This window comes from Telmatherina bonti (assembly GCF_933228915.1).
Source record: "Telmatherina bonti genome assembly, chromosome: 20".
Lineage (NCBI taxonomy): Eukaryota > Metazoa > Chordata > Actinopteri > Atheriniformes > Telmatherinidae > Telmatherina > Telmatherina bonti.
Genome location: NC_136618.1, coordinates 10,918,339 through 10,945,767, shown reverse-complemented (window position 1 = coordinate 10,945,767; position 27,429 = coordinate 10,918,339). Strand labels below are relative to the sequence as shown.

The window sequence follows — 27,429 nt, the reverse complement described above, 5'->3', positions numbered from 1 at the left end:
CCACAAATGTGCATGTGTCTGCTCAGTCAGAAACAGACTCCATGAGGGTGGTAGGAGGGCCCGACGTCACAGGTGGGGGTTGTGCCTACAGCCCAACACTGTGCAGGACGTTCGGCATTTGCCAGATAACATCAAGAATAACAAATTCTCCACTGGCGCCCTGTGCTTCTCACAGATGAAAGCAGGTTCACACTGAGCACATGTGACAGACGTGACAGAGTCTGGAGACGCCGTGGAGAACGTTCTGCTGCCTGCAACATCCTCCAGTATGACCAAGTAGCCAGCATAGCGTACAGGAACATTTGTGCAGAATATGGACTGGAGACCCCTAAGTTCCAGTGGGAAACTCTCCCTAAGGTGGTGGAGAATGAGAGGGCTAAGATCCTCTGGGACTTCCAGATCCAGACAGATAAAATGGTGGTGGCCAACCAACCGCACATAATTATCATGGATAAGCAGCAGAGGAAAGCCGTAGTGATCGATGTATCCATCCCCAATCATGGAAATATCAGGAAAAAGAAAAGAGGACCCTGGGCGGAGGTGTGTGTAATATACACACACACACACACATATATATATATATATATATATATATATATATATATATATATAAAATATGAGTGTGTGTTGTGAAATTATAAAGAAAGGTCAAAGGCACAATGTATTTTCCTCCAATTTTTCCTGAATACAACTCGTCACACAGGTGTTTCCTGCCCTCTAGTGGTCCCATCAGTCAGCATCAGCAGTTTATTGCATCAATGTCCAAACTTATTCTACATGCATGAAATCTGGAAAAACCTTCAGAGCTTTACATTGTAGATTTATTTATTTTATTTTACAGTTATATGCCATCACCAGTTACACACAAAACAAAAGGCAAATGTGTAATAACATACTTAATTCTCCCAAAATGCAACAAAAAAAGTTAGCGCAAAACAAAAAAAACATGTTGAAATGCAGTTTCAGGATACTGAGAAATGTTAGTAATTTCATCTCATTAACATAAATGCTTTTACTTTTCAGGCTTTTTGTTGTAAACAGCAAGCGGATCAAAACCATAGAAATAAATATTGTGTACAATTCTGAATAATACACTTTTTTAAAATTAATTTATTTGCAGACAGCAGCTGATTTGTGGTTAGTAAGCATTCAGCTGAAATGGTGGAACATGCGGATCTCCAATCGGGCATGGAGTAGAAACATCTGGCTTCGGGCTGACCTGAGAGTCTCAATACTGCTGGCGTAGCTCCAAACTACAACATGCAAGTCGTCCAGTTCAACTTCATGCGAATAATGCTGAGACGCAACACAAATTATACTGTTAAAATACAATTTATATTCAGGATAACCGCTCCATGAGATTATCATTTATAAAATAAGACTAAAAAATAATCAGCATCTCTCAACTCCAAACACAAGTGCTCGCCCCCCGTCCTCCGAATTGAACAAAATGTGTCGTCTGGACTGCGACTTACAGAAACTCGCATTGCCGATGAGAAAAGAAAAAAAAACGGCATCAGAAACATTTAGATCACCATCTGAGATATGTCATGTAAACAAAAACAATCTTTTTAAAGTTTCTGGGAGATGTTCGGGTGCTTTCAGGTTGTGAGGCGTCAAATGAAAATGTGTGGAAGCAAGTTTTAGAAATAAACAGAGAGAATGACTTCATTCTGCTTTTCCCTCGCTTGATTTTTATTCACTCCAGCTCGATTCGGCTGCAAGACTGCAGACTCCTCCTTACTCCTTTTCTAAAACAAGTGACTGGAAGAGAAGGTGAGGCCTGCCCCTAAAACATGGTATAAATATGAGATCACAGCTGGTGCAGACGCCTGGAGGAGCTGTGATTGTTGGTCTCAGTTCAGCAGCTCCAGGTAGGTGATGGGGACTTTGCCTTTCTGGTTGCCTCGCTCCCCCATCAGCCAGTCTGAATCCATGCCGGGGACGCTGCTGACTGTGATCACCTGGGAGGATGCGAAGCAGAAAATGGATAAAACAAGTTACTACTTTGGTTTTTCAGCATTTAATTAACGTTCTGGATCACAGAGGTGGGTAGGAATGACTGGGGAATAAAAAAGTACTTCTTTGAGTAGTTTTATTACACCATAAATTCGTGAAGAAGAGAAGTAACTCTTACTCCGCTACACTCACCTTGTTACTTATTCTTTTCATAGTTTAATTACATTATTTTGCCAGACTGACCAATCAGACGAAGCCATGCAGTCACATGACCATGCAACACTTCACACACTGAACTGGGAATGAAAATCACTCAAAAAATGGCAGAGGCATCAGTCTGTAATGCTAAAACAGAAGGATGAACACTGATGACCTCATTATCATAGCATGTGTTACTTACATATGCTAAAGAACAGTAACATCTAAAGTTTTGGTAAGTTTAGTCGTTGAGTTTTACTTAATTTCTTTGTTGCTGTGGTTAGGACGATGCCAGTCCTGTTAGAATACAGAAAACCAGTCTTAAAAAAGAGCGTCTTATTGAACTCTTGTTGCTTGTAAACACTTTAAAGCTGCATAAGCTAATCAGATAATTATGCATTTTCTATGGAGGAACGGGTTAGCGTTAGCAACTGCTATGACTCATGAATAGTTAGATGCTTCTGGTACCTTGAAATCGACTCCAGGTACATAACGTGACATGTTGGTCAGAAAACGGTTTAGCACAATATAATGTAGCATTGCTAGCATACAGTTGTGCTCATATTTATTCATACCCTTCTATTAAAGAAGGAAAAAAACAGCTGCCTGTAAAATAAGCTGAAATTGACTAAAGTAATAATAAATAAAAATGGTATGAAAATCATTACATTATTTTCTAATTCTGGTTTAATAGAAATATTTTTTTAAAAAACAAACAAATAAGATAATTTATTACATATTACATCACTCATAAACTAATATTTAGTTGAACAATCCTTTAATGTTTCCACTCCAGTCAGGTGTTTTCTGTTCCTCTCAGTCAGACTTCTGCACCTGTTGACAGGTATTTTGTCCCACTGTTCAACAGAAAAGTCTCTAATTTGTCCAGGACCAATTTGTTTGTTTGTGTTTTTTTTCTTTCTTCAACTCAATTAAATGAACAAAACAGTGTCTTATATTACTAAATGATATTTTTGCAAATTTTTACTTATTGTTCCTTTTTTAAGTCTCCAGTTATTTGAGTGACTGTTGTAAATTCAGCCTTTTCTTTAATGAAAGGGGATGAATACATATGAGCACTACTGTATATAGCCAGAAACTAAACAATATCAATAAGTTAAATTAGTTCTGCTGAAGAAGTTCAACACTACAGGCCACAACAGTTTTTTATTGTGCACTCAGACTTAAACCATTAATAACCACAAAACCGCCTTTTGTTTAACTTCAGCAAGTGTGTGCAGTTTAACAGATTCATCTCCCGTTGCATCACTGACCAATTTATCTTTTTAAACAGAGGATTCACCAAAACATAATTCACAGAAGTAACAGACCAGAGATCATCAACTCTGCTCCTCTTGAGTCGGCGTCCTGCAAGTTTAGGAAGTTTCCCTGCTGCAACACACTTGTTCCAATGAAATAGGCCTCCAACAGCTTGTTGTTAAGTTCTCAGAAACCTCTTCATAGCTTATTTTCTTAGATATTTTATAAAAATTAAATTAGAAGTCCCAGTCAAACAGAGCTTCTGTCTTACAGCTCCCACAGCTGTTTAACCAGCTGTGTAATCTGAACTGGAACAGCTGTAGCAAAGACTCACGCAGTGGAACATCTTATGAATGCAGGAAGCATTGGTTTATGAATTGGTTTATGTGACGCTAGAGATGATCATGACTTTTTTCCCTCTTTCAATCTGGCTTTTATCACAAGTAACAAGATAAATAAAAACCCAGAAGGCAATAAAGGGGAGCAAACATGCATGATGAAACATGGACCGGTGCCGACCGGATGCCTACCTCGTCAGCCAGGAGGGACAGTTCGCTGCTGCTCGCGGCATCGTAGTCGTAAAGGACTCGGGCTTTACGGCTGCCGTTGGAGCTACGCAGCTCGCTGAATCCGCCTGATGCTGCGGCGCTGCTGTGGCCCGCCGACACGCTGGGCAAGGAAGCAGACACTGGGATGGTGGGCACAGAGATGCTGGCCCCACCTGACACTGAGGACTGGTTGTTGTTGGAAAATGAGGAGGGGAAACTGGTGGAAGAGAGAGGAAGTGAGCGCAGGAAGCTGAAATGGGACGATATTCTGCTTTTTCTTTGGTGTTATCACTAACTTAGATTAGTAAAGTAAGCCGACATCTGACCAAATTTGAGTTAGTCAGCACAAGGAAACAAGAAATGTGTTTTAACTCCAGTAAACACCCTGCTGGAACACAGGAAAACAGCAGAGCTTCACCTGCCGAGCTGCTTCTGGAGGTCCACCATGTACTGGTAACACTGTGCGTAGTAGGTAGTCTGTGCCTCCACAAAATCATTCAAACAGCGGAGGTGGTGCGCCTGGAAAAGCACGAGACAAAAGGATTCAGCTGGGTGGAAACAAATGGAAACGTAACCATGAAACCGGCGGCGTAACATACGTGGGTGCTGCTGACGCCCTCCAGCAGCAGACGGGTGATCTCCGCCTGTCGGTCAAACTCGCTCTGAGTCATCCTCAGCTCCTGCTCTGCCTGGAAACCAGACATAGTCACATTCAGCTCTCAACGTGGAGGAAACGTCCCGTGGATGAGTTCCGGCGCTCGTATGAACGCTCACCAAAACAAGAATCACAGGAGGATGATAACAAGATGGTGTGAGTGTAATTTACTGGTGTCATGGGTCAAAAATCAGGAAGATACAGTAGTGCTCATATGTATTCATCCCCTTTCATGAAAGAAAAGGCTGAATTTACAACAGTCACTCAAATAACTGGAGACTTAAAAAAGGAACAATAACGAAAAATTAGCAAAAATATCATTTAGTAATATAAGACTCTTTTTTTCCCCCATTTAATTGAGTTGAAGAAAGAAAAAAACACAAACAAACAAATTGGTCCTGGACAAATTAGAGACTTTTCTGTTGAACAGTGGGACAAAATAGCTGTCAGCAGGTGCAGAAGTCTGACTGAGAGGAACAGAAAACACCTGACTGGAACGGAAACATTAAAGGATTGTTCAACTAAATATTAGTTTATGACTGATGTGATATGTAATAAATTATCTTATTTGTTTACTTTTTAAAAAAAAAAAAAATTTCTATTGAACCAGAATTAGAAAATAATGTCATGATTTTCATAAAATTTTTATTTATCATTACTTCAGTCTATTTCATCTTATTTTACAGGCAGCTGTTTTTTTCCTTCTTTATTGAAAGGGTATGAATAAATATGAGCACGACTGTATTTGGAATTTGGGTTGGAAATACGGGATTATAAACAAGAAGCAATGTAACATCACAGCAGGAAATGTCTCCTCATATCAGAACTGGAGGAATAATGGCTTGTAGGGATTTGGGGAAAAGTCCAATAAACACGTGGACAATGGCCTCGCTGTCTACGCTCTCCAGTCTGCACGTGAAGCTGGGAGAGCCGTGCATACTGGGAAGCTTTCGCTCGGTTTGTCTACAAGGATTCAGATTCATTCGGATTTTCCATGAGGCAGGACGATGTGTGTTGAGGAGAGGATTAGGAAAGAGAAAAACAGCTGTTGACAGTACCAACATGGGGTTTGGTGTGTGTGTGTGCGTGCGTGCGTGTTTGAATAAAAGATGGCCGCAACATTCCACTCACCTCCGTCACTTCCTCTGCTCACATCTGCAGCTTTGTGTTAAAAACAGTGACACAGTAGTTAGAGCCAACGCAACACATCCTGACTCCGTTTGTGTGAAGGTTCAACAACAACGAGGAAAGCAGAGCGAGCAGACGGCAGCAGGAGTCGTTCCTGTTATCAATATATACACGTTCACGCCTCGTAGAGATTTACAATAAATTAATCAACGGCAGAAAGAGTAAAACTACACCGTGTTGCAGGCGGTTAATGAGCTGCTGCTTTTCCACATGTCAACCTCATACACACATACAGACCTTCCTGTATTTGCAGCCTCTAAAAACATCTTTATTTGGTGGCTTTTAATTCCTAATGAGTCAAAACATGTTTACAGCATTTTCATGCCAAAAGCCAAAAAGTTCATCTCAACGGCAGCGGAACATAAAGCATCTCTGTGCAAACGGAAAATGCAAACGCGACTTGAAAAGATGTGGATGTCGGGTGTGTCAAACTTTGCTAGACACACTTCATGTTTGCACGACACCTTTGTCAGTGTGGTGTGTGACTCTGTGTTTCCATTTCAGCTTTTCACAAAATAAAGCGATATTTGTACGTTTTGACAAACAACTGCGATTTGCACGTCTTTCTGCTGAACAGCGTTGCGCTTTAAGCAAGGTAGCCTCGTAGCGTTTGTTGGGGTTTTCTACTTCTATTTATACGGTCTTTTGTTTTTGTTTTTTTCCACACGTTGCAGGTTTTTTATGTTGTGAAGCACTTTGTGACCTTGTGTCTATGAAAAGCGCTATATAAATAAAGTTTATCTTTATCTTATCTACATGCTGTGGAGAATTTGCAGCGGCTTTTCGAAGCTTTCCTCCTTCATTTTACTTTTATAATTTATTGAAAAACTCTGAAATTTGCTGTCACTTGTTCCAAATCGTGGCATCTTTACTGGAAATGAACTGGTCACATGACCCCCTACATCATGTCTGGGGACACCTTAATGCAAAAAAAAAAAAAAAAAAAAAAAAGCTGATGACTACTTGTAATATCCTGATTTTTTTTTTTTTGTATTATAATTTTTATTCATGTCCTTTATGCCCATGTTATTGTTTAGTTTTGTAAAGCTCATATAGATGGAACCAAGATGTGATTGTCAGGTTACTGTTTGTATGAAAAACACATACAGGTGAAAAAAAAAGGGGTTTCCATTAATCTTTTGCGATATACTTACATATCTAAACGTCTGAAAATGTCAAAACTTTTTCAGCAATATTTTGAAGTTTTTTCTAAATGTATCCCTGTTTTTTATTGCAATCTTTAGGTTTTGCACAGTTCTAGGGGTAATGGAGACTGGACGGCATAAACTTTGCACAAGAAGCAGGTTTTGCTTTCAGAGACCGAATAAGTGTCAAAGATTTAGCAAGACAAGCCGAACAGGGAGGTCTGCCATTGTTGTTGTCAGGCTGCTTGCGGATGTAAACAGGCTCTAAATGAGCGACTGCATGATGTAACAGACTGTTTCCAGAAGTTTCCAGTTCATGTTTAAACGAACACGATTTGCCTTCATTCTCAATCCTTTGCAGATTCATCCAACTAAAACTCTGCTACCATGTAAACAAAGGATCAAAACCCAACAAAACATTTGTGATTTACTTTCTGTTGTGTAAATGGAGCCTTTGATTCTGTTTGTTTTCATCTCATCACAACTAAATTTCAAAAACCTTTCCATAGTAACATAAGCCTTCTAGCTTCAAACCTGCAGCCCTCTCTGCACCCATCAGCAAAGTTCTCACAGAAACCAGATCAAAATTACCAACATCAAATGATCATCATGGAAAAGCGTGTTGCTACAAACAAAGTCAGACTTTAATGACTATTTATGTTCCAGTTAGAATAAAAGAAAATGCTGCTTATGAATGTGGACACAGCTTAAAGCCGGTAATGAGTCAAGAAGAACTGAGCTGAACGAGTTCCATCATTTCTAAAACTTCTTCACTGATAACACGACAAATAAAGACATTCAGGCTAAATCAGAAGACAAACCAGGAGGTGAACTGAAGGAAAAGGTGAACGTCGTGGCGAGAAAGCGGCTGTAGAAAAAAAGGGAAGTGTAAACTTCCCGCAGCGGCTCATGTGACTCCATGCAGCTCACAAGAGATGAACTGTACAACCATGACGTGTCCGTCATGATTTCAGACACAACTCGCTCTCAGGGAGTCAAACTCATCAAACCAAACACCAACCACAGAAACTGGACGGTGAGTGTGTGTGTGTGTGTGTGTGTGTGTGTGTACTCACGGCAGCTCGAGCATCAGCCATCCTGGCTTTCTTTAGGCGGGTTTTCGCCGCGTCCAGATCCAGGCGTTTGACCTGCAGAAGTTTTCGCTCTTTCTGGACACAAACAACAGAAAATCCTCAGAGAAATGTTCTGATTTTCCTTTTAACCCATTTTTATTGCTTGGCCTTGGACCCGACGTAAGACAGCTTCTGGTCAGCGTGCTATAGTTTATTTTTGTTACTGCTTTTACTAACTGTTTATTCAGTTTTATTGTTTTAATTTTGTGTGACCTGTTGTTTTAATTGTGTTATTTATTTGCATTTGAACTGTTTTATTCTGTTTTTATTTTGGCCGATTGTGTACATCACTTAGTTTCAACTCTGGTTGTTTTTAAAGGGCTTTATAAATAAAGTTGAGTTGAATCTTGACATGATGGACGGTTAGTTTAGCGGCCATTCTTCATCAGGCTTTTCATTGTTCATGGTGGTTAAAAGATCGGAATAAAAGGAGAGGAATCATGTCTGTACAAAGTTTGGATGAATATCCATAATTTCCCTTCATGCTGTCTCTCAGCGAACCCTCCCTCCATTTGCCCACATGTGACATGAATTAAATGCTTTAAAAGAAGCTCAGTGTGCGGAGTCGCACGGTGAGAGCCGCCGCGGCTGAACCCACCGACACCCAGCGGATGCCGACGTCACAGATCAGGTCTACAGCCAACTCACCAGGATGGTCTTAAAGTCCCCCTCCAGAAAGTTCCGGAAAGGTGTGAGGAAGTTGATGGCGGCGCTCTGGATGAACTCCCGTTCCGCTCCGCCGATCTGCTTCTGCGTCTCGCCGCATTTCGTCAGCGCGTTTCCTGAAACGGTCAGCAGCAGAAGCGAACGTTTAGCTTCATGTCTGCGTAATGTGGACGCCCCTTTCTGACCACACACACACCCCGACATCTGGAGTCACATGAGAGACACTGATCATGCTGATCGTGTATGACATGCTTGGTTGCTATGGTAACTGCAGTGAGGACCAGAGGATCAGAGGAAAATGAAGACATTACTGTAAATCCATATTTCCATCTTGACATGGGAAAAGGAAAAGGTTTGGAACATGTTCCTCCTAAACAAAGTTGACGTTGATGCTTTTTTTAAATTCTTGAATAAAACCGAATAACTTTCATGTTCAGGTTTGATTTTAGAATATTTTAGGAAATGCAGCTGAAACTGGACCGTGGAACCTCCAACCAGCTGTGGACAGTTTCTGGTTGGATTCGCTCTAATCCCAGATGATCAGACATTCGGGATGTCTCAGTTTCACAACTGATCGCGGTCTTAAACACCACAACTAAACCACCACAGAACCATATTCAGTGCAAAAGATGATATTACACAACGTGCGTGTTATTGCTTGTTTGGATTTGTTTTTGCTCTGTGCGAGTTGGAGAAAAAGCTACTCCAACACAACAACACTGGCGCCTCATGGAAAGACGGTTCCTGGTTTGAACTTACTTGTTCTTGTGTGGAGTTTGTTTGGACTGCGTTCAGGTGAGCGTACTCCACAACATGCATGTTTGGTATTTAACCTAACAGAAACTGGGACCCTGGCTGGAGTTAAGTTGGACTGAAAAACTGCAATAAAACTAAGACTTCTGGTATATTCATCCCACACTGACTTAACACTTAAGACGGGACATCTCTGTGAGGTGTTTGTATACCCAGAGACGCCTTTCTGTTGTCAAACGCCTCTCTGTAAACAAGCCAAATTAAGTAAAAACAGGCACTTACAGCTTAGTTAACCCGTCTTGTGTTCATTTACTCAACTACTTTTACTGTATTTGTTGATCATTTCAGCTTTTTTACAGCTACTGTCAATAACTTTTGCAAGAGCTCTCATTTTTCGTCAGAATTTGTCATTCTAATGTTGTTTTCTGTCTTTTATCCTCTGTGGATGCATTTTGTACAATCTGACAAGCTTTGTGGTCGCTAATATCTACGCACACGAACAACTGCAATAAAATCATGATAAACTAATATTTTTACTGCTCAAAACTACCACACATTCAATTATTTTTAGGACGATTTCAACCTTTTTAAATATTTATATGATAAACTTTAGGAGGACGGGGTTTTGTTGGTGACTGGGTTAGGTCAAGGATTGTACTGCTATTTTTCCTGTACTGTCAGATACTCTGGGGATCGTGGTGGCAAATATGAATAAGCAATAAAAGAAAAAAAAAAATATGTGTGATGATTTAGTAGTTCTGAACATGAGCATTGGAGGCGGGGAAACCAAAAGCTCATCAAGACGAACAATGGGGGAGACTTGTCTGCTGATTAAATCATAACAGATGAGTGTAAAAGAACAAGTCAGACCTCACTCAGTTTTACAGCTAAGTCAGACCGCTGGCATCCAAAGCAACCATCTTATTTGTTTTCTCTAAGAAAAAACTCCAACTGAAGCTATTTTTATTATTATTATTATCTGATGCATAAACTAGCAGGACCATTTTTAAATCCCCCAGATTCCTCCCAGTGTCAGCAGGTGTCATCAGCGTGTCAGGTATTCATGTGCGGCGCTCACCGTAAGCCGTTCCTGGACCGAATTCACTCCCCGAGTCGATCATGGACTGGCCCAGCAACTCATGGTTGTTCATTCGTGTGGGGGCTTTTTTCTCCAGTTTCTCATAGACAAATTCTTCTAGTCGGACATCTGAAGATGGTAACAGGAAAACTCAATTACAAAATCATAAGACAAGTGGGAGGGAGCCAAATGCAGGCAGGGATCTCAGCACTGACTGAAACACACAAGCTTTTGGGAAAAGTGGAACATTTCTCTTTTGGCTTCAGTTAGACTTGTTTCATATGATAACATCACATGATATAACAGCAACAATAGCAACCAGGTTATGTTGCTGTATTTTATGTTAACACTAAAAAAAAGCAGATCCCGCTCAGCATATTTAGGATTATACAAGGCAGAGACCACCAGATGGTCTATCTGTCTGTGTGTGTTTGTTGTGTTTATGCTCTGGATGGGCTGTAGCGGTGTGGCATCATGGTGTGAAGTGAGGACGATGCACAGCTGAGCTCACACACTTCACAGACAGCCCACCTCCTCATGCCTGTCAAACACCATCTCAGATGTTTGGTCATATGTACAAGACCCTTACTGGGAGAAAAATGATTAGTGGTGACAGGAAAACAAACAGAAAAAAAAAAGGTTTCCAAATATCTGATTGATATGGAAGCGTAGAGCTGCCATCCTTATCACGTTGTAACATAATAAGTTTATTGTAAAAACATTAAACATATCACGTATCTGAAAACGTGAACTTGGTCATTTTCGACTTTAGACGAGGAAATTGTGTGCGGGGTGGATAGGAGATCACAAACGGCTCATTTACAGGACTTGATAGAGTTTTTCTCCATACTTGGGTTGAGACATTGTGAAATTTTGCTGCTTTTGAACACGTTGGGTGACATTGTAATAAGTATGCGTACTTTAAGGACAGTTTTAAAAGGCATGGGTGTGTACAGAAGGAAGAATGAGTCCAGTCCTCTTGACGTGGCATCATTTCTGATTGAAACTTGAGTGGCACGAGAATCGCTATTAATACAAACTACTTCATCTTATCTGGATTCAAGAGCCATCCATCCATCCCTCTTCCACCACTTAACCAGGGTTGGGTCGCAGGGGCAGCAGCCTAATCAGGGAAGCCCAGACTTCCCTTTCCCCAGCCACATTTACCAACTCTGCAGGGGGATCCCAAGGTGTTCCCAGGCCAGCCGAGAGATATAATCCCTCCAGCGTTCAAGTGGTTATACATTATTACAATACACTTATCACGTTATAACGTGATATTCACGTTTTTACAATAAATTTATCACGTTATAACGTGATAGTTCCAAGTTTTTACACTAAAACTATGACATTTTAACATGATAAAGCCAAAACTTTTTTTTTTTTTTTTTTTGAGGATGACAGCTCTATGCTTCTGTAGATCGATTAGATAATGTCAGTAAGATCAAGTCCACTACAGTGTAAAAAGCTCACTTGGGTTGGGCTGTAGTAAGACCTCTGTTTGCTTCATGATCCTTTCTGTCCATTGCTTGGTGTTTTCAGCTCTGACCAACAGGTTCTCCAAATGGGCATCCAACTCTGTTTTCTCAGCCTGGCCAAGCTTCTCTTCTGTAAACTGAAATTAAAAACATGTTTTTAACGGGGACACCTGGATTTATAAAATCATAAAACAACATCTGCAGCGTTACAGTCAGTGGATAATATAAATAGGTTTTGAGGCCTGCAGTGATGCTTATGAGGAAGAGTCACAGTCATAGCACCCGTGCTTACAAAAACAAATAAGTAGCAGTTTAAAACAACTGTGAAATGTCGCTACAATTAATACAGTGATGCTTAGATTATAATTAGCCTCGAACGATAACGTGACACTCCAGTAATGTTACGCTAACGCTTTAGCAGGTGAGCTAATGCTAAGCTAGCGGCTAAAGTTGGTTAGCAACAACTTCCCCCAACTGAACTTACTTGGACAGCGCGGCTCAAGAAAGTACCGGCGTCTGCTGCTAACCGCTTTACGTTAAAATCCATGACACAGTAGTGAAAATTTAACTACTAATATAAATAACAACAGGGTTATCTCACAGCCAAATTGTCATCTCTACAGAAATTGCCATTGAAGCAACTTTTTTTCAGCGTTCCACCCAGCTGTTGATCCTTACAAAGATCAGATACAACAAGACAGTTTCCGTCACCACACTGTTCTGGCAGTTGTTTGCGAATTTCGCGCATGCGCGTTATAATGCATTCACGGGAAAGCGGAATATAAAAGACGACACAAACCACTGTTATTTGAACACAACGTGATATATAACGTGATATATACCACATATGCTAATAATATGAATATTAACATTTTTTGACCGAGAAAACAAATTTTTATTACAGAATTAAATTTCACCGAAACGAACACAGTCGTGGGTTGGGGATTATTATCTTGTTTGCATGTTTAATTCTTCTATCTTTCGTTGCATTCAGGTCACACGGAATATATTGGAGTCACATTATGGACGTACAGTCAATGATCATGAATATGTCCTAACAAGATGGAGTGAGTGAGATACAGAACATATCCTGAAGTATTATGATGATTTAGTTCCTTTAGTTCTTTTCCAACTCATGATTTAATTAAACCAAATTCTTTGACTAATTTCTCATGAATTATATTTTTGGGTCTTTGCCGAGAGGTGGAGGACACAATACAATATAATTCTGGTCAACATATGTTGTTTTATGCTGTATGTATCTTTTATTCTTTTAAGTATCTTTTATTGTTTATATATGTTTTATTTATATAGGTTTTTATTGATTTACTCTTGTAGGGTGACCTTGAGTGTCTGGAAAGGCCCCCACAAATAAAATATATTATTATTATTATTATTATTATTATTATTATTATTATTATTATTATTATTATTATTATTATAAACATGTTTACAATAGCTAGCTTGACTTGAATAATATTAATTATAATTCAAAATGGACACAAGAGATTATTCATTCATTCATTATCTGAACGGCTTTGTCTGATTAAGGGTTACAGGGAAGCTGGAGTCTGTCCCAACAGTCTTTGGGCGAAAGGTGGGGCACACCCTGGTACACCCTAGAATTCTCTTCTGATTTGTAAAATAATTTTTACAACAACAACAACACAAAAACCCTAAACTAATGGTGAAAATGTACATTTTATTTATTTCAGGGGCCACAATCATCATGATTTTATCTCAAGTTGTCCAGACCACATTATTTGTAATAACCCACTAATAATGAAAACTACGAATTCCTCCTTTTGTTTTAGCTCAAGGCACATTAGCAAGATGTTATTTAATGAAAATTTAAAGATCAATATCAACAACCTGAAGTTCCTGAAGAAAAATAATCACACTTTTAAAATGATTTTCCTCTGTTTCAGATTAACAAAATTTTCTTGTTTACATTTTCATACACATTATGTAATATTTTCATGACATTTGTGATATAATATATGTCTATATTTATTAAATATCCGTGTTTTATAAATATATACAGTACATACACATTTAGGATAAATTATCTAACTTTTCGTTTGGATAAGCAGGTTTATACATTTGTAAAATAGATTTTATTGATGTAATATGTGTCAAATGTATCTTATTTTCTTATCTAATTCTTATCTATAAATTCTTTAAAAAAAAATCAATCATTTTCACATTTATTTGAACTCACAGATCACAATTAATCTACAAATCATGAAACATCTAACGACAGGTATCAGAGAGAAGAATACAGCATTATCAGAATAAAAATAAAAGTTATTTTAAATAACGTATGAGTATGTTATTTTAAATAATGTACGTGAAAATGAGTACATTTTCACGTGTTCATGTCCATCCTGACCTGAACTGAATCGCCTCATAAAACAAATTGACGTCATGTTCTTTGAAGTAAGAAAGATGAAAAACAAGTCACACCATCTTTTGAAGTTTTTTCATGTACCACCTTGAGCATCTCCAAGTACCCCAAGAGGCACATTTACCCCCTTTAGGAAGCATTGCTCTGAAACAAGCCCAGATTACATTACAGTCATTTGTTTTTTTTTTCCAGATCCAGATTTCTCAGCCTATAATCCTCACTGCAAAAGTCGGATTTTCTATGTTTAACTTTAATATTTACCACTTTGCTGAAACCAGCATCCAAGTAAAGTTGTGACAGTAAACAGAAGGAGACTCTTTCGGCCTCTGCTGGCTGGACGTGCAGCTACACAACACTGATGCTGTCTGAGTGACAAAATGGGCCTTTTACAACATCTTTAACACAAAACCTTTTGCAACCCTCTCCTTCTGCGAAAATCCCTCCAGGAAGTTGTGTTTGGCAGATTTTGGACAAACAAACACTCTTCAGGTCTGGATGCGATTATGCCAGACTGAGCCGGCTACCTGCTGTGTGGGAGGAAGTCAGCAGAGGGGAGAAATCAGACGACTTCCCTTCGGTTGTCTTCCAGCGCTGACTCAGCCCAGTCCTTCCACTCACATAAACAGTGGCTGAGGGGATTTTTATCATCCAAAACTTTTTGCTCCTGTGGTGCGTTCAGGCTGCATCTGTGGCTTTTTCCACCCCGTTTCACTGCCACTAAAACAAGCCGCTCGATTTACATGAAGGTGTTGATTTACAGCTTCAACCATGAAACGTTTCAGAGTTTAAATATTGCACTGCTGCCCATTTATCATTGTTCAACAAGTAGGCTGTAAAAGCTGCAAAGTAACCGACACACTGCATATCTCTTTCATAACCACAGAAAGTCAGATGTATAAACGCTCTGGCGGTGCCTTGCACTTGGCTACCGTTCAGGACTGTTGGGGTGGATGCTTTAAACATGGGAATAGAAAAGTCAGCACTTTTAGAAAGGAAGAACAGCTCCTTTGAGGGAGGAGTAGGTTGAAGTCTCTGTTTTTGTGAAGTGAAAAAGCAGCGACGGGGAAATTTACTTCTGGAAACAAGCAAAGTTGTCCAAACCTGCTGGAACTTGTCATCAGCAAAATCATTTTCCCGTCAGACGTGTTTCCTGTTGTTAAGCAAAGAAGTTCAGAATAATGACACTTCAGCAACATAGATGTGTTTTATTTTTATTATGAGTTGCAAAGACTTTCACTTTCGTACGCGGTGAGACTTTAACAGAACAGAAAGATTCAAGTTTCATTCAGCATGGTGCTTTAGAAAGAAACTGTCATAAACTGCTATAAAAGTACACCTTGCAACCAGAGAAAGTCTTAAAAAAAAAGTCAAATTCACCAATCGATAAATGATGCAAGTTGCTTTTAAGGACAAGATGAAGCTAAACTAAGACTGTTGACTTTTTTGACCACATTTTGGGCCAACTCCAACAGCAGAGGGTATCTGAGAGTCCTCGTCCTCCATGAGTCTGGGATCCCCTGAAGACCGGTCTGAAAACACATTGAGATGACATTGATGAGCTCTCTGAAAGGTTCCTTTAAAAGATTAGGTATCACACGTGTATATACAGTCACTGGCTACTTCATTAGCTCAGATGCTTGTTAGCACAAATAGCTAATCAGTCACATGAAAGAAACAGCTGATCTCTGGTTCGGTGAGCCGACACACAACACATTTCTGGAGTTTTTACAGACAACGTTTCCGATAAGCAGCAGTTGTCTGGACCTAAAGGCCTTGTTGATGTCAGAGGTCAGAGGAGAATGGGCAGACTGGTAGGAGATGATAGAAAGGCAAGAGAACATCAAATTAGGCACTGGTTCCAGCTAAATGATGAAGAATAGCGTCTCTGAGTAGAGAACACGTCCGGTCTTGAAGCAGATGGTCTACAGCAGCAGAAGATCAGGCCGGGTGCCACTCCTGTCAGCTAAGAACAGGAAACCGAGGCTACAGTTTACACACACTCGGCAAAAGGTGCAAAAACCTTTCCTGGTCTGATGAATCTCCATTTCAGCCCCACATTCAGATGGTTGGAGCAGAATTGAGTAAAAACAGGATAGAAGCATGGATCCATCCTGCCTTGTATCAACAGTTTAAGCTAGTGGTGGTATAGTGGTGTGGGGGAGATTTTTTTGGCCCAGTTTGGACGTCTCAGGCTTGCTGTGGTGTTTAAACCATGCCCAGCTGGTACCAAGCATTTCTGCTGACCATGTCCATCCCCTTATGGACACAATATCTTCTGATGGATACTTCCAGCAGCATGACGCACCATTTCACAATGTCATGGTTTGGATTTCTTGTGTCTTTTCAGTTCCGGTTTCCTGTTTTATTTAGTAGTTTTCCTTGTTCAGTTCCCTCATCTCTAGTTTCCTGTTCATCAGCTCACCTGGTTTGACTTTATGATTCATTTCACCTGTTCCTAGTTACTCCCTTCATGGATTTATACCCCTTGGCTTATGTTCTCCCTTTCTGGTTCATTGTGCTTTTGTTAGCTTCATGTGTTTGTTTTTGAGTTTTTTGGACATTAAATACATCTTGATTTGGGTCCGCACCTCCACGCCAACGTGATAGCAAAACTGAAATCATCTCGACATGTCTGACGATGCCAGATCTCAGTCCAACAGAGCAGCTTTTGGATGTGGTGGAAAGGGAGATTTTATCATCATGGATGTGGAGTTGATGCATCTATATCAACCGTGTGATGCTTCATGTCAACGTGGAGCAAAATCTCCAACTAAGCAGGAGTTCCTAATACAGTGGCCGGTGGGTTTAAATATACAAAATAGGACAAAACGATACTTCTGTCTGCTCTTGATTTAAAACACACTCATGAAGTTGGATCTGTGGAAGTTATTGATGCTTTGAGTCATGCCTATTCGGAGCAGCCTTATTTCTTCCGTACCTGTGCCCCAAAACAAGCTCCGATGAAGGAGGATCGGCTGGCGGTGCATCCCCCGCGGCGCATGGTGTCCCTCACTGCTACTTCCAGCTGGTTCATTGTCAGGACTCCATGAAGCGCTCCCTGGAATGCACCAGGCAAAGCTGGACACAAACCCAGATTCAGTGTCTTTAGTAATAACGAAAACACAGTTTATTTTCTTCCATGATTCTTGCAGATACAACATGTTATCATTATTGCCTACAACATAATTTGCTTTCCTATTTCAGAGTCATTAACAGGAGCTTGCACACATGTGGGAGCCAGGATTCTTTACTGCCTTTTAGCTTTGTAAAACTGGAGACAGTCAACTCAGCAGGAAGGGGAAAATGAAAAGAACAGAGGATGGAGACCATTAGAGATCAAAGACTACAGGACCTAATGACAGATGCGATGTCAGGAAGGGTTGCTAAGTCAACAGACCTGAGACCTGCTGCTAACGGCTGACTTACCTCATGTGTTAGTGAACACAGCAGGTATGAGCTGATGGGATGGTTTGGCCAAGTTGTCCTTCACCTGGTTGATTTGTACTTTGTTAAAAAAAAAAAAACAAGACAGAATTAATTTATTACTGAATAAACAGAGATAATTTTAGCATTGCCAATGCACTGCCAGAACCCACAAACATAACTGCAAATTACTTTCTTCCTCATACGGCAAATTGGACCAATCAAAATTTCCAGCATATGCAGCAAAACTCCGCATCCTGATGAAATGCCTGTATCTGCAGGCTCCCTCATTATTATTGTTTTAGATGATTGAAATTAAACTCGAGAGGCGTCCTCCTGCTTGGGTAACAGTAACGGCTCATTTCACTTAACAGCGACATCCACAGTTCCTGCGAAAGGACATCATTACGCTCGTATTACCCTGCCAACAGCTACACAGTCACTAAATGATGAAAAACAGTAATAAATAAATAACCTTGTGCCTTATGAAAAAGCATTTTATAAAATACAATGCATCCAAACCCTTATTTTAAACCATTATAAGTGAAATGTGTTTCCACATTAGGCCTATTTTTTTTTATTAGCATTAATTGCAGCATGAATAGAATATTCCAAGATGTACTTCATATCTTGTGTCTGGAAAAAAATGACCATTGATTTAATAAATCAATGACTAATATTATCACTAGCTTCATTATGGTATGCTAAGTGGAAAGCATTGAGGAAGTTAAGGATTTATGGCTGCAACCTATTTTAGATAAAACATTTTTAAATACTGCTCCGGTCAAGAATTGTTCTAGAAGTCATACCCCCTTTTATGACTCAATATTTTATTCATATCATGACAATTTAGCAAACTTTATGACTTAAATATTCACCTATTTATTTTTATGCAATTTACCAACAGCTTGAAATATCAGATAATTAACTTTTCCTTTTATTTCTTTTAAATTAGTGGACATCTACTAAAAATTGAGGTTTCCCATTGTCCAGAGTGTCCAGAAATAGCTTTTGTGTGCATAAAGCTGATAAAGTCACTGCTTAAAAAGTCTGTTTAAGCAAAACGTAGAAAAATTACTGTTGGCTGACATGGGCCACATTAGCAGAATCACCATGCTACACTAAATAGCATAATCAAAAGTGATCTGTAATCTGTCTTTAGTGTAGAGCATAGATTAAATTTGAAAGCTCATTTATGTTTTATGTTGAATATACATTGCGTGGAGCCTTTCTGTCCATCTCCTGTGTTTTTTGTCAGTGCAGTACCACCACAAACAGCGGGGGCAGTATTGCACTGTACAGCTCACATATGTCCAATGAAATGATCAAAGAAGAAGAAACTGTAACATATTTAATGGCTGCACAGACCACCACCATCTACCATAATATCTCTTTTATGTCTGTTTCTGAGAATGTATATTATCATGATCTCCTACTTGTCCCTGAAACAACTAATGATCAACAAGAAAGAAGAAGAAAACACTCGTTAATTGGCTAGAAAAAACAAAGCTTGTTCATCACATGAAAGTGAAAAATGGTACAAAAATTAAATAATTCAGCTTTGGAGTTTCTGTTTTTACTTTAGTGTTGAAACCACAAATACTTTACACTGGAATCTGTTCAGGCGAGCTGTCCAGGGTGTACCCTGCCTTTTGCCCTAAGACTGCTGAGATAGGCTCCAGCTTCCCCGCGACCCTGAATTGGATTAAGCGGTTAGGAAAATAAATGAATGAATGAATGGAATCTGTTCAGTATGAACAGCAGAAGAAGCAGTCAGATTTCCAACATGTCATGGTACATAGCGTCATTCTTTTGGTTTGCTAGATGGTCTGTTTGCATTTGCCACTTGCAATGCCACAGGAGTTCACTTGCAAGCAGACCAAGAACCTCAACTTTCAAGAAGACCAGAGTTCACTTCTTTGTTCTTTCTTTGGCTTATATTCACACTTCTCCAAACAGACTGTACTATTCATGGAAACAGACCAGGTTTGCTAAAAGTTGCTCAAACAGTGCCAGTGTGTATATACGCTATGAAATCTGAATTCTACACTGTCCTCTAGTGGATGGGATGACTAACAACCATGCTAGCATAAAGGACTCATGGGAGTATGGGCAATGATGCTTGATGTCTGAGATGGACATATCTAGTTACTTATATAAAGGCAGGATAATGTTTACATACATTCAGAAAGTCAGACAGTAGAGTGATAAGTGATAAGTCAGAACGTTGTGGTTCTTTGTCAGTTTGAAAGGATAAAAATGTGAACAGCCATGCCATATTAAAAAGGAATGATCCGCAAACCACCAGGAGATGACATCATGTTTGTGTATCAAACTATTGAATTGTTATTTATGAAAAATAGTCCTTCAAATGTAAATGAAATGAACCATCAAAGCCTTACCAATGACGGCCCTATCCAGATCCTGAGGGTTCTGCCTCTTGGGGTCATTTAGCTGGGCAAGAACTGCATCCAGGGCATTGGGATCGGGACCATTCAGAATGAAATGTTCCAGAAACCTAAAACCACACATACATACAAAGTCAGACAGACTCAGGAATTTCAGGATTCAGTTCAGGATTATTTCATGATTTCTGTATAACCTGAATGTCCCCATACCTCCCTGCTGCCAGAGTCACAGCCACACACATGTCATTGTTTTGGGTGACACGTACGGCTTCCTCCACTTTGTCCAGCATCTCAGGTCTCCCAGCAAACATGCCGACTACTGGGGCAAGCTTAGTGACACCATCCATCATACAGTCCCCATCAGAGCCTCGAAAATAAACATGCAAGCAGAAATTACAAACTGAACATTACTGGCTTGGGTCAGTGGGTGTTTGAAAACTTTCTTCTTTACCGGTTTCTTCCTTGCCAGCATCTACATTTCTCATGAAAGCCTTCAGACTGCCATTCCTCCATGGGCCATCAATGGGGAGAATGGCTTTGGGACCTAATAATTGCAACAAGTCTCTGTTTTACGTTGGAATAAAAACATATAAACATAAAGAAATGGAAAAAAAAAACATTTTCTGGGACTTTCTGTTCAGGCATTTTAAGTGTATGTAGGTGGAGCTCTTTGTTCAATCATGATGGATTTCACTTTCCACGATGCAGCTCCTGTGACTCGACTCAAAGACATAAAACTGTCTGCAGTTTACTGGACCCAAAGGTGTGCTGTGCTGTTACAGTAATTTACTGCGGTACTTTATTTTATATGACATCTTAACAGTAAAAACAAAATAAAAAAGGCAAATGTTTTGGACACAAACCAGAAAAAGTCCTTCCAAAAGGAGCATTTTTATAGAGAGGGACTGCCCCACCAGAAAGAAGAAAATAACACTCACATTGTTATCATATAGTAACAGAGGCTTTCACATCCATTTGTGCCTATAAAGTTAGTGATTAACACATATGCAAATTATAATACTGATAACTGTCAGTTTCACCGAACATTATCCCAGGCAAAAAAGCACAAACCTCCTTTCTTTCTGTAGGGATCATTGAGCGGCAGATCGTACACTGTTCCGGGTCCGAAGAACTTGTAGAAGCGCTCGGTCAGATCTTTCACATCAACATCTTGGAAACATTAAGGAACATGTTATTTGAATCTAACCTGAACAATTTAATCAGTCCAAACAGAAATCTTTCTCTGTTTCAGCTTTGTGTTAACTGACAATGAAACTATAAACATTGTCGGAGATGTGAACATTTTGTATGTGAACTCCAGTACCTCCACACCGACTCAGTGACTCCAGCAGAACGTATGCCTGGTCTCCATAACAGGTCTGCTCGCCTGTTGTCCTGCGGTAAAATGGGTTTGCTGACTGAGGCCGAAACTCTGGACAAGGCTCCAGATCAGAGAGAACTTCTTTCAGTCTGTCTGGGTTGTAGATCCAATGCATGGGCTGGGCTGCAAGCAAGAAAATGGGAAGTAGGTGACATTTTGCAGCTGTTTAATGGGCTTGACACATGGGGGGGCACAAACAGTGACAGGTGAAATCGATAGCCACCCAGCCCCAACCCAAAGCATCAGGATGCGACAAACAGCCATGGCAATGGCAGTGTCATGCATCACACTCTCAGATTGCTTTTCTCCAAGGAATTTGATTGGTTATGATATTGGAGGGGCTTTTGGCACTTTCAAAGCAATCAAGCACGAAGGCTGAAGAGTTGGGAGATTGTGCTTGAACTGACATAAATCTTGCTGTTAACTCTACAAAAGAAAAAGACTGACTGGGTTCATTCTATTTTAAAAACAGAAACAGTCTGGTGAACATCCTTATGTGAAGTTCGATCACAAGACCGATCCAGAAAATATCATGTTTGACTTGATCAGTCAATGAAACTCTTGGTCGTAGAGACATGCAACAGCGACAAAAAAAAAAAAAAAAAAAAAAGGTAAAAATCCCATGTGCACGTCTATGAAATATAATATGCATGAAGGTTGTTTGGTTAGAGCAGGGCAGCAATTTTCGCCTCCTCATAGAAAATGAATAGAGAAAAAGCCTTGTTGCCCACCGTGTGTCAAGCCCATAAGGTCTTACACAAAAGACAAATAGGTTATTAATCTTAAAGATCCTTTCAATGTAGAATTGGTGTTTACTCCCTTTTAAAAGACACGTTATTAGCAGTGCTTTGGCTGAGTTCCTTTACCTGAAAAGGCAGCTTCTATTTTATGATTATATTTAGACAGATTTAGCGCGAATAAATCTTGACTTCTAGCAGGGTAGAGTTACAAATTACTTGCATGAAATATAAAGAAAATGATAAAATAAAGCTATAAAACTGAAATATTAGGTTAGGTGGAGAATGGATATTTGAAGAAGCTGTAGCAGAGGCTGGCTTTTACTATTACCCCTTAATGTTTTTATTGTTTTATTATGGAGCTATTATGAGTTGTTTTTTAATACATTTTACCTTTGTTGTCCACAGGACTTTGGTCGGAAGTGATATTTTTAATGTGCTCTATGAATAAAATGGGATTGGATTAGATGTTAGAGGTAGCAAGAAACTTGCTCACTTGCCCCTGGTTGAAGAGAGGCTAAACATTAGTTCCAGGGGTGCTGGTCACTCAGCAGAAGCAAGGCAAAGAGAAAAGTTGCTGCACTCAGTGATCAACAAAGTAGATGTGACTTGCTCCAGATGCTCAGGCCTGTTTCCAGGCCTTTCAAGCCCTGGGCTCCTAGATCTAGCTGCTTTGATGAGTTTCCTGCACGCTTGCAGGCTTGTTGACCAACAGAGCTAACACACTCCCAAAGCTAGGAGCTCTTAAAGTAAGCTAGCTTCATGTCGGCCTACCCCAGCTACTACTATTCCCATACCAACTGTTTGTGAGAGCACTTGGCTTGTTAGGAGTTGTACGTTAGCCCAAATGAATATCTACCAACTCATTCATTTTGTTTTAATATATAAATAATAGGCGAACTACACATTTTAATTGACCATAGCTCAGCAGAGACTGTAGCCTGGTGTTAGCTGCCAGCATGTGAATGTGTGGCCAGGCTAATTCACCAAACTCCATTTAGTGCTGGCACTAAAGATATGGCCATATTCTAAGCAAATTCACCATTATTTGCAAGACTTCATAGAATTTAGAGGTACACAGTTTTTGTGTATTTATTACTACTTCACCAGGAATTTGACTGCAAATGTGGTAGAAAAATGTGCTCCCTGGTTAGCGTTTGTTTATCAGACACTTTGTGTAAGACATGCAAGGTCAGCATGACTCAGAAATGAACCCACCACCCCCATGCTTTATCAGCTTGTACGCATGTTTCCAATGTGGTAATACTGCAGATAACGTAACACTTATGAAAGCAAAAGGCTTTTATAAGTGTGGCTGAATTGTGAATGTTTGAATATTTCTCTTAAATCTATTCAGTCACAAATAATATAAAAGGGGAAAAAAAAGTTGCATTAAACAGGAGGTCATGGGAGCCAATGGGTTATTTAGATATGTAAAATGGAGGATTAGGATTGCGATACGAACAAAACATGCTGCTGATTATGTAATAGTGATACATGCAGTTTATCTTACCTGCAGCATCTGCCACTGCTGCCCCAATAATGGCCCCAATGGCTCTGTCAGCCACACTCACTGCCATCTGCTTTCACAAAACCATGAAAAAGAAATACTGAGAGGCTCATGTAGCATTAAACACATGTTATCTTCAAAAGATTGCTGCATGAAACATAAATGCCTGTAATCTTCATTAGGTAAGTATTATTATTGGATGTGGTCAAAAGCAGCTGGTGACTAAAAATAAACTATGAATGATGTAGAAATCCTTGTGGTTTTCTTATAATTTAATTCTTATTGTGGTAACAGACATATTTACCGCACATATGTACATATATAAATATTAAATGATGTCAAATTGTACAACATGACATTATTTGGGAAAAATAAGGTAAAAATTAGGCTTTTTAATGTATTTGTAGCAAAATATGACATACTCTGGGAATTTTTACAATATTTTAATGTTAGAATTGCAAATGAATGAGCATATATTTCCACATACTTGTTCTGAAGATACTGGCATTATAAAAAGGGAGTGTTTTATTATATAAATTAGAATAAAATAAAATAAAGTTTCTTACCTGAAAGCCTAATGTTCTTTCAGACCACCACTTGAAATGTTTGTTATTTAAGGTTTCTCATAGGAGGAGGGTACCATCAACCTGGTGATAAGCTCAGCCAATCACAACCCAAGAACAGTTTTGTAATGCATCAGATAAAGACAACAAATTCTTATTTTTTATTTTTAACCATCAAAAATAGCAACAACCAGCAAATTCACAAATGTTTTATTTTATCCATTTCCTTATTTGTCATTGACTCCTTCTGTTAAATCCAGGAAATAATTTAAAATTCTTCTCTTCACCCTGAAAGCTCCATTTTTATCTTCAAGATTTAGTAGCTTTACCAATAAAGGTACTTCACTTTCAGACGGCAGGTTTAATTCTGGTTCTTAGAGGTTCTAAAAGCAGAAGAAGGAGAACCTTCTGTTACCTGTGGAACCAGCTCCTACACTGAGTTCAGGAAGCAGACACCATCTCTTGCTCTAAGATTAGCCTTTAAACTTTCATTTTTGACTAAGCTTGTAGTTGGGCTGGCTTGGTGATGATGGGAAATTTACTTCTTTTCAAAGATCTGCTTCTTTTGGCTCAGCTCCTTGGAAGATCTGGCTCTTTCACCTCCAATGTAGCTTTTCACATCTTATCACTGAGTGCCTTGTTTTAGCAACTATGAAGGAAAGGTTTGTATGTTGATAAGCAGTTTTTAACTGTGTGTTTACAAAAGCCTTAGTTTTGATGCATTTTTAGTTTGACAAAAGTACAGTTACTATTTAAAGTTTGAATCAAATTAAATGGACACATTTATGTTTGAGTCCAACTCCTCATCTCTCTCCATCACGGTACCACTAAACTTCCTGTCTTGTAAGTGTCTGCTCCCTTCCTGTTTTCACAGAATGGTACAATCCTGGTCATTTTTTTGCATGTCATTGGTCGCATTGTGCACACCTCTTCTGAAGCTTCAGTTTTGCCCTATGTGACTCCGTTCTTCAGGTCAGCAAATAAAAGCCGTCTCTTAGAGCCAGCTCGTTCAGAAACTGGAGGTTTCCGTAATGCTGAAAGGGAATTCATCCTCTCCACTGTTCCCAGTTGCATGTTCGCGTTTGGGACTGAACTGGAGAGGAAACTGGATGCTATACGTTGGTTTCCTTAACTAGGCACTTCATTTTTATGAGATTTTGAACAGTTGAACTAATGAAGAACATATAATGGATTTGTTTTAATTGGATTATAACTGGAAAACAATGACCTGGATGGATTTAGACTCTACAAAAGTGTCTTGAGATGAGTTTAATGTAATGTTGTTAGAATTTATAAATTCATGTTTAAGTTTGTAAAAAATTTATTAATTTTCTTACTCCAGTTAAGGGTTGTGGGGCAGCTGGAGTCTATTCCAGCAATCACTGGGCTAGAGGCAGGGTACAACCTGGACAGGTCACCAGTCACCAACACAAAAGGACAAATAACCATTAATCATCACATTCATAACCACTACGCCCTCTGGCAACCAGGTGTATTGATCTAAGTAAAAATCTAGTTTTGATCCTTTCAGTAATCACAGCGAGATTTCACTCGGGCCCTTAAATATTAACTTTATGGTGGCATCAGAATCAGCCAAATAATTCTGATGCCACCAGGATGATGGATACTGTTGAGGTTTTTAAAAGTCAACTCAAGACCCATCTTTTTAATCAACCTTTGAATTAGTTCTATTTTTAGAATATTCTTTTATGATTGTCATTTAAATTTCTATCTATTTATTTATTTTGTGTATGTCCCAGTGTGGTTAAGATTGGTTCGATGAGAGTGTTTTATGTGTTTAATCTATGTGATTGTGTGTGAAAAGTAAATTCTATATTTTTGTAAGTGAAGGCAGGTTTTTAACCTTGTTTTATTCTTGCTTTTTATTTTGTAAAGCACTTTGTGCTACTTTTGTATGAAAAGTGCTATATAAATAAACTGTGATTGATTGATTGATTTGTTGTTAATTCTCAAATCAAACCTTCCATCCAACATCTGAACCCACTTCTTTCAAATGAACAGAGGTGAGAGCCAAGGCCAGTCAAATATATGGCCTTCCTCAAACCTTCAAATAAGGGGAATGTTTGTATCCTGAAAAACCAGTACATCATTAAGGTGTATTATTCCATTTTAAAACATTTGAGTGAAAAACCACTGAAGGATACACAAACATGCACATGTATTTTTGTGTTATTATTTAACCCGTACAATGAGGGTCACACCTATTGCTTAGCGGCCCCGGCTCCTCTATTATTAACCTTTGCTGAACTGAATCCCATGCTGATCTCAGACTTTTAAATAAACTATTATTATTTCTAGAAAATCCATAGGAAGGATAAACGCCTCCTTTTTCTGGTTAATATCAACATCCACACCAGAGGGCAAAGAACTGCAAACTGGATGGCTCTCAGACACTTTATTCATCATTTATCTTCCACTCTATTGCTTCCACCCCAACAGCTCTCCACCTGATCCTTCCCAACGTGACTACAATGAAACCTTGCTAATCCCGGCCTGTCGACGCTTATCCCAGGCCTCTCCTGGGTATCCCAGGTCATTGATTTCTCCTTCGGCCTCATAAAACAGCAAAATTGTGCTGAGGGTTGGGTTTAGGCGATCAATATGAGCTGGAAGACAATGAAAACAGGCTGCAATGGTCACCTCCACTGCTCTTTCTGGCTTATTTTCATAGATTGAATTCTAAAAGTATACTGTACCCAAAATAAATATGCTTATGTTAATGTATTTACTGAAATTTCATCCCCATAAAATGAAAATGTGATGATAGAAGACAGAGGTGTGATAAGGACTTTATATCCACATAAATTTCAATCAAATGCATATCCAGTCTCAGGCATAGCTGAGATAAATCTTCATCAAACCAATCTGCAGGAAAAAAGGAGGGTCTGGTGAGAAGATAACATGCCCTTCACAGAGGG

General features: G+C 39.3%; 2 protein-coding genes across 2 annotated transcripts; both read right to left on the bottom strand.

Annotated features, from left to right (window-relative positions):
• Positions 1-809: 809 nt before the first annotated feature.
• sh3glb1a (SH3-domain GRB2-like endophilin B1a) lies at positions 810-12,762 on the bottom strand. The gene is made up of 9 exons (XM_079260264.1): positions 12,546-12,762; positions 12,057-12,198; positions 10,584-10,712; positions 8,735-8,868; positions 8,030-8,122; positions 4,565-4,654; positions 4,384-4,484; positions 3,948-4,182; positions 810-1,964 (listed from the first exon to the last, which is right to left on the bottom strand). The coding sequence occupies exons 1-9, from the start codon at positions 12,606-12,608 to the stop codon at positions 1,857-1,859; spliced, it is 1,095 nt and encodes a 364-aa protein (XP_079116390.1). The 5' UTR covers positions 12,609-12,762; the 3' UTR covers positions 810-1,856.
• A 3,109-nt stretch (positions 12,763-15,871) lies between these two features.
• LOC306770698 (crystallin J1B-like) lies at positions 15,872-23,997 on the bottom strand (the record flags this gene model as incomplete). Its single annotated transcript, XM_079259598.1, has 9 exons — positions 15,872-15,997; positions 17,407-17,546; positions 17,895-17,972; positions 20,294-20,409; positions 20,510-20,666; positions 20,751-20,843; positions 21,371-21,469; positions 21,624-21,803; positions 23,931-23,997. The coding sequence occupies 9 exons, from the start codon at positions 23,995-23,997 to the stop codon at positions 15,872-15,874; spliced, it is 1,056 nt and encodes a 351-aa protein (XP_079115724.1).
• Between the last annotated feature and the right edge of the window lie 3,432 nt (positions 23,998-27,429).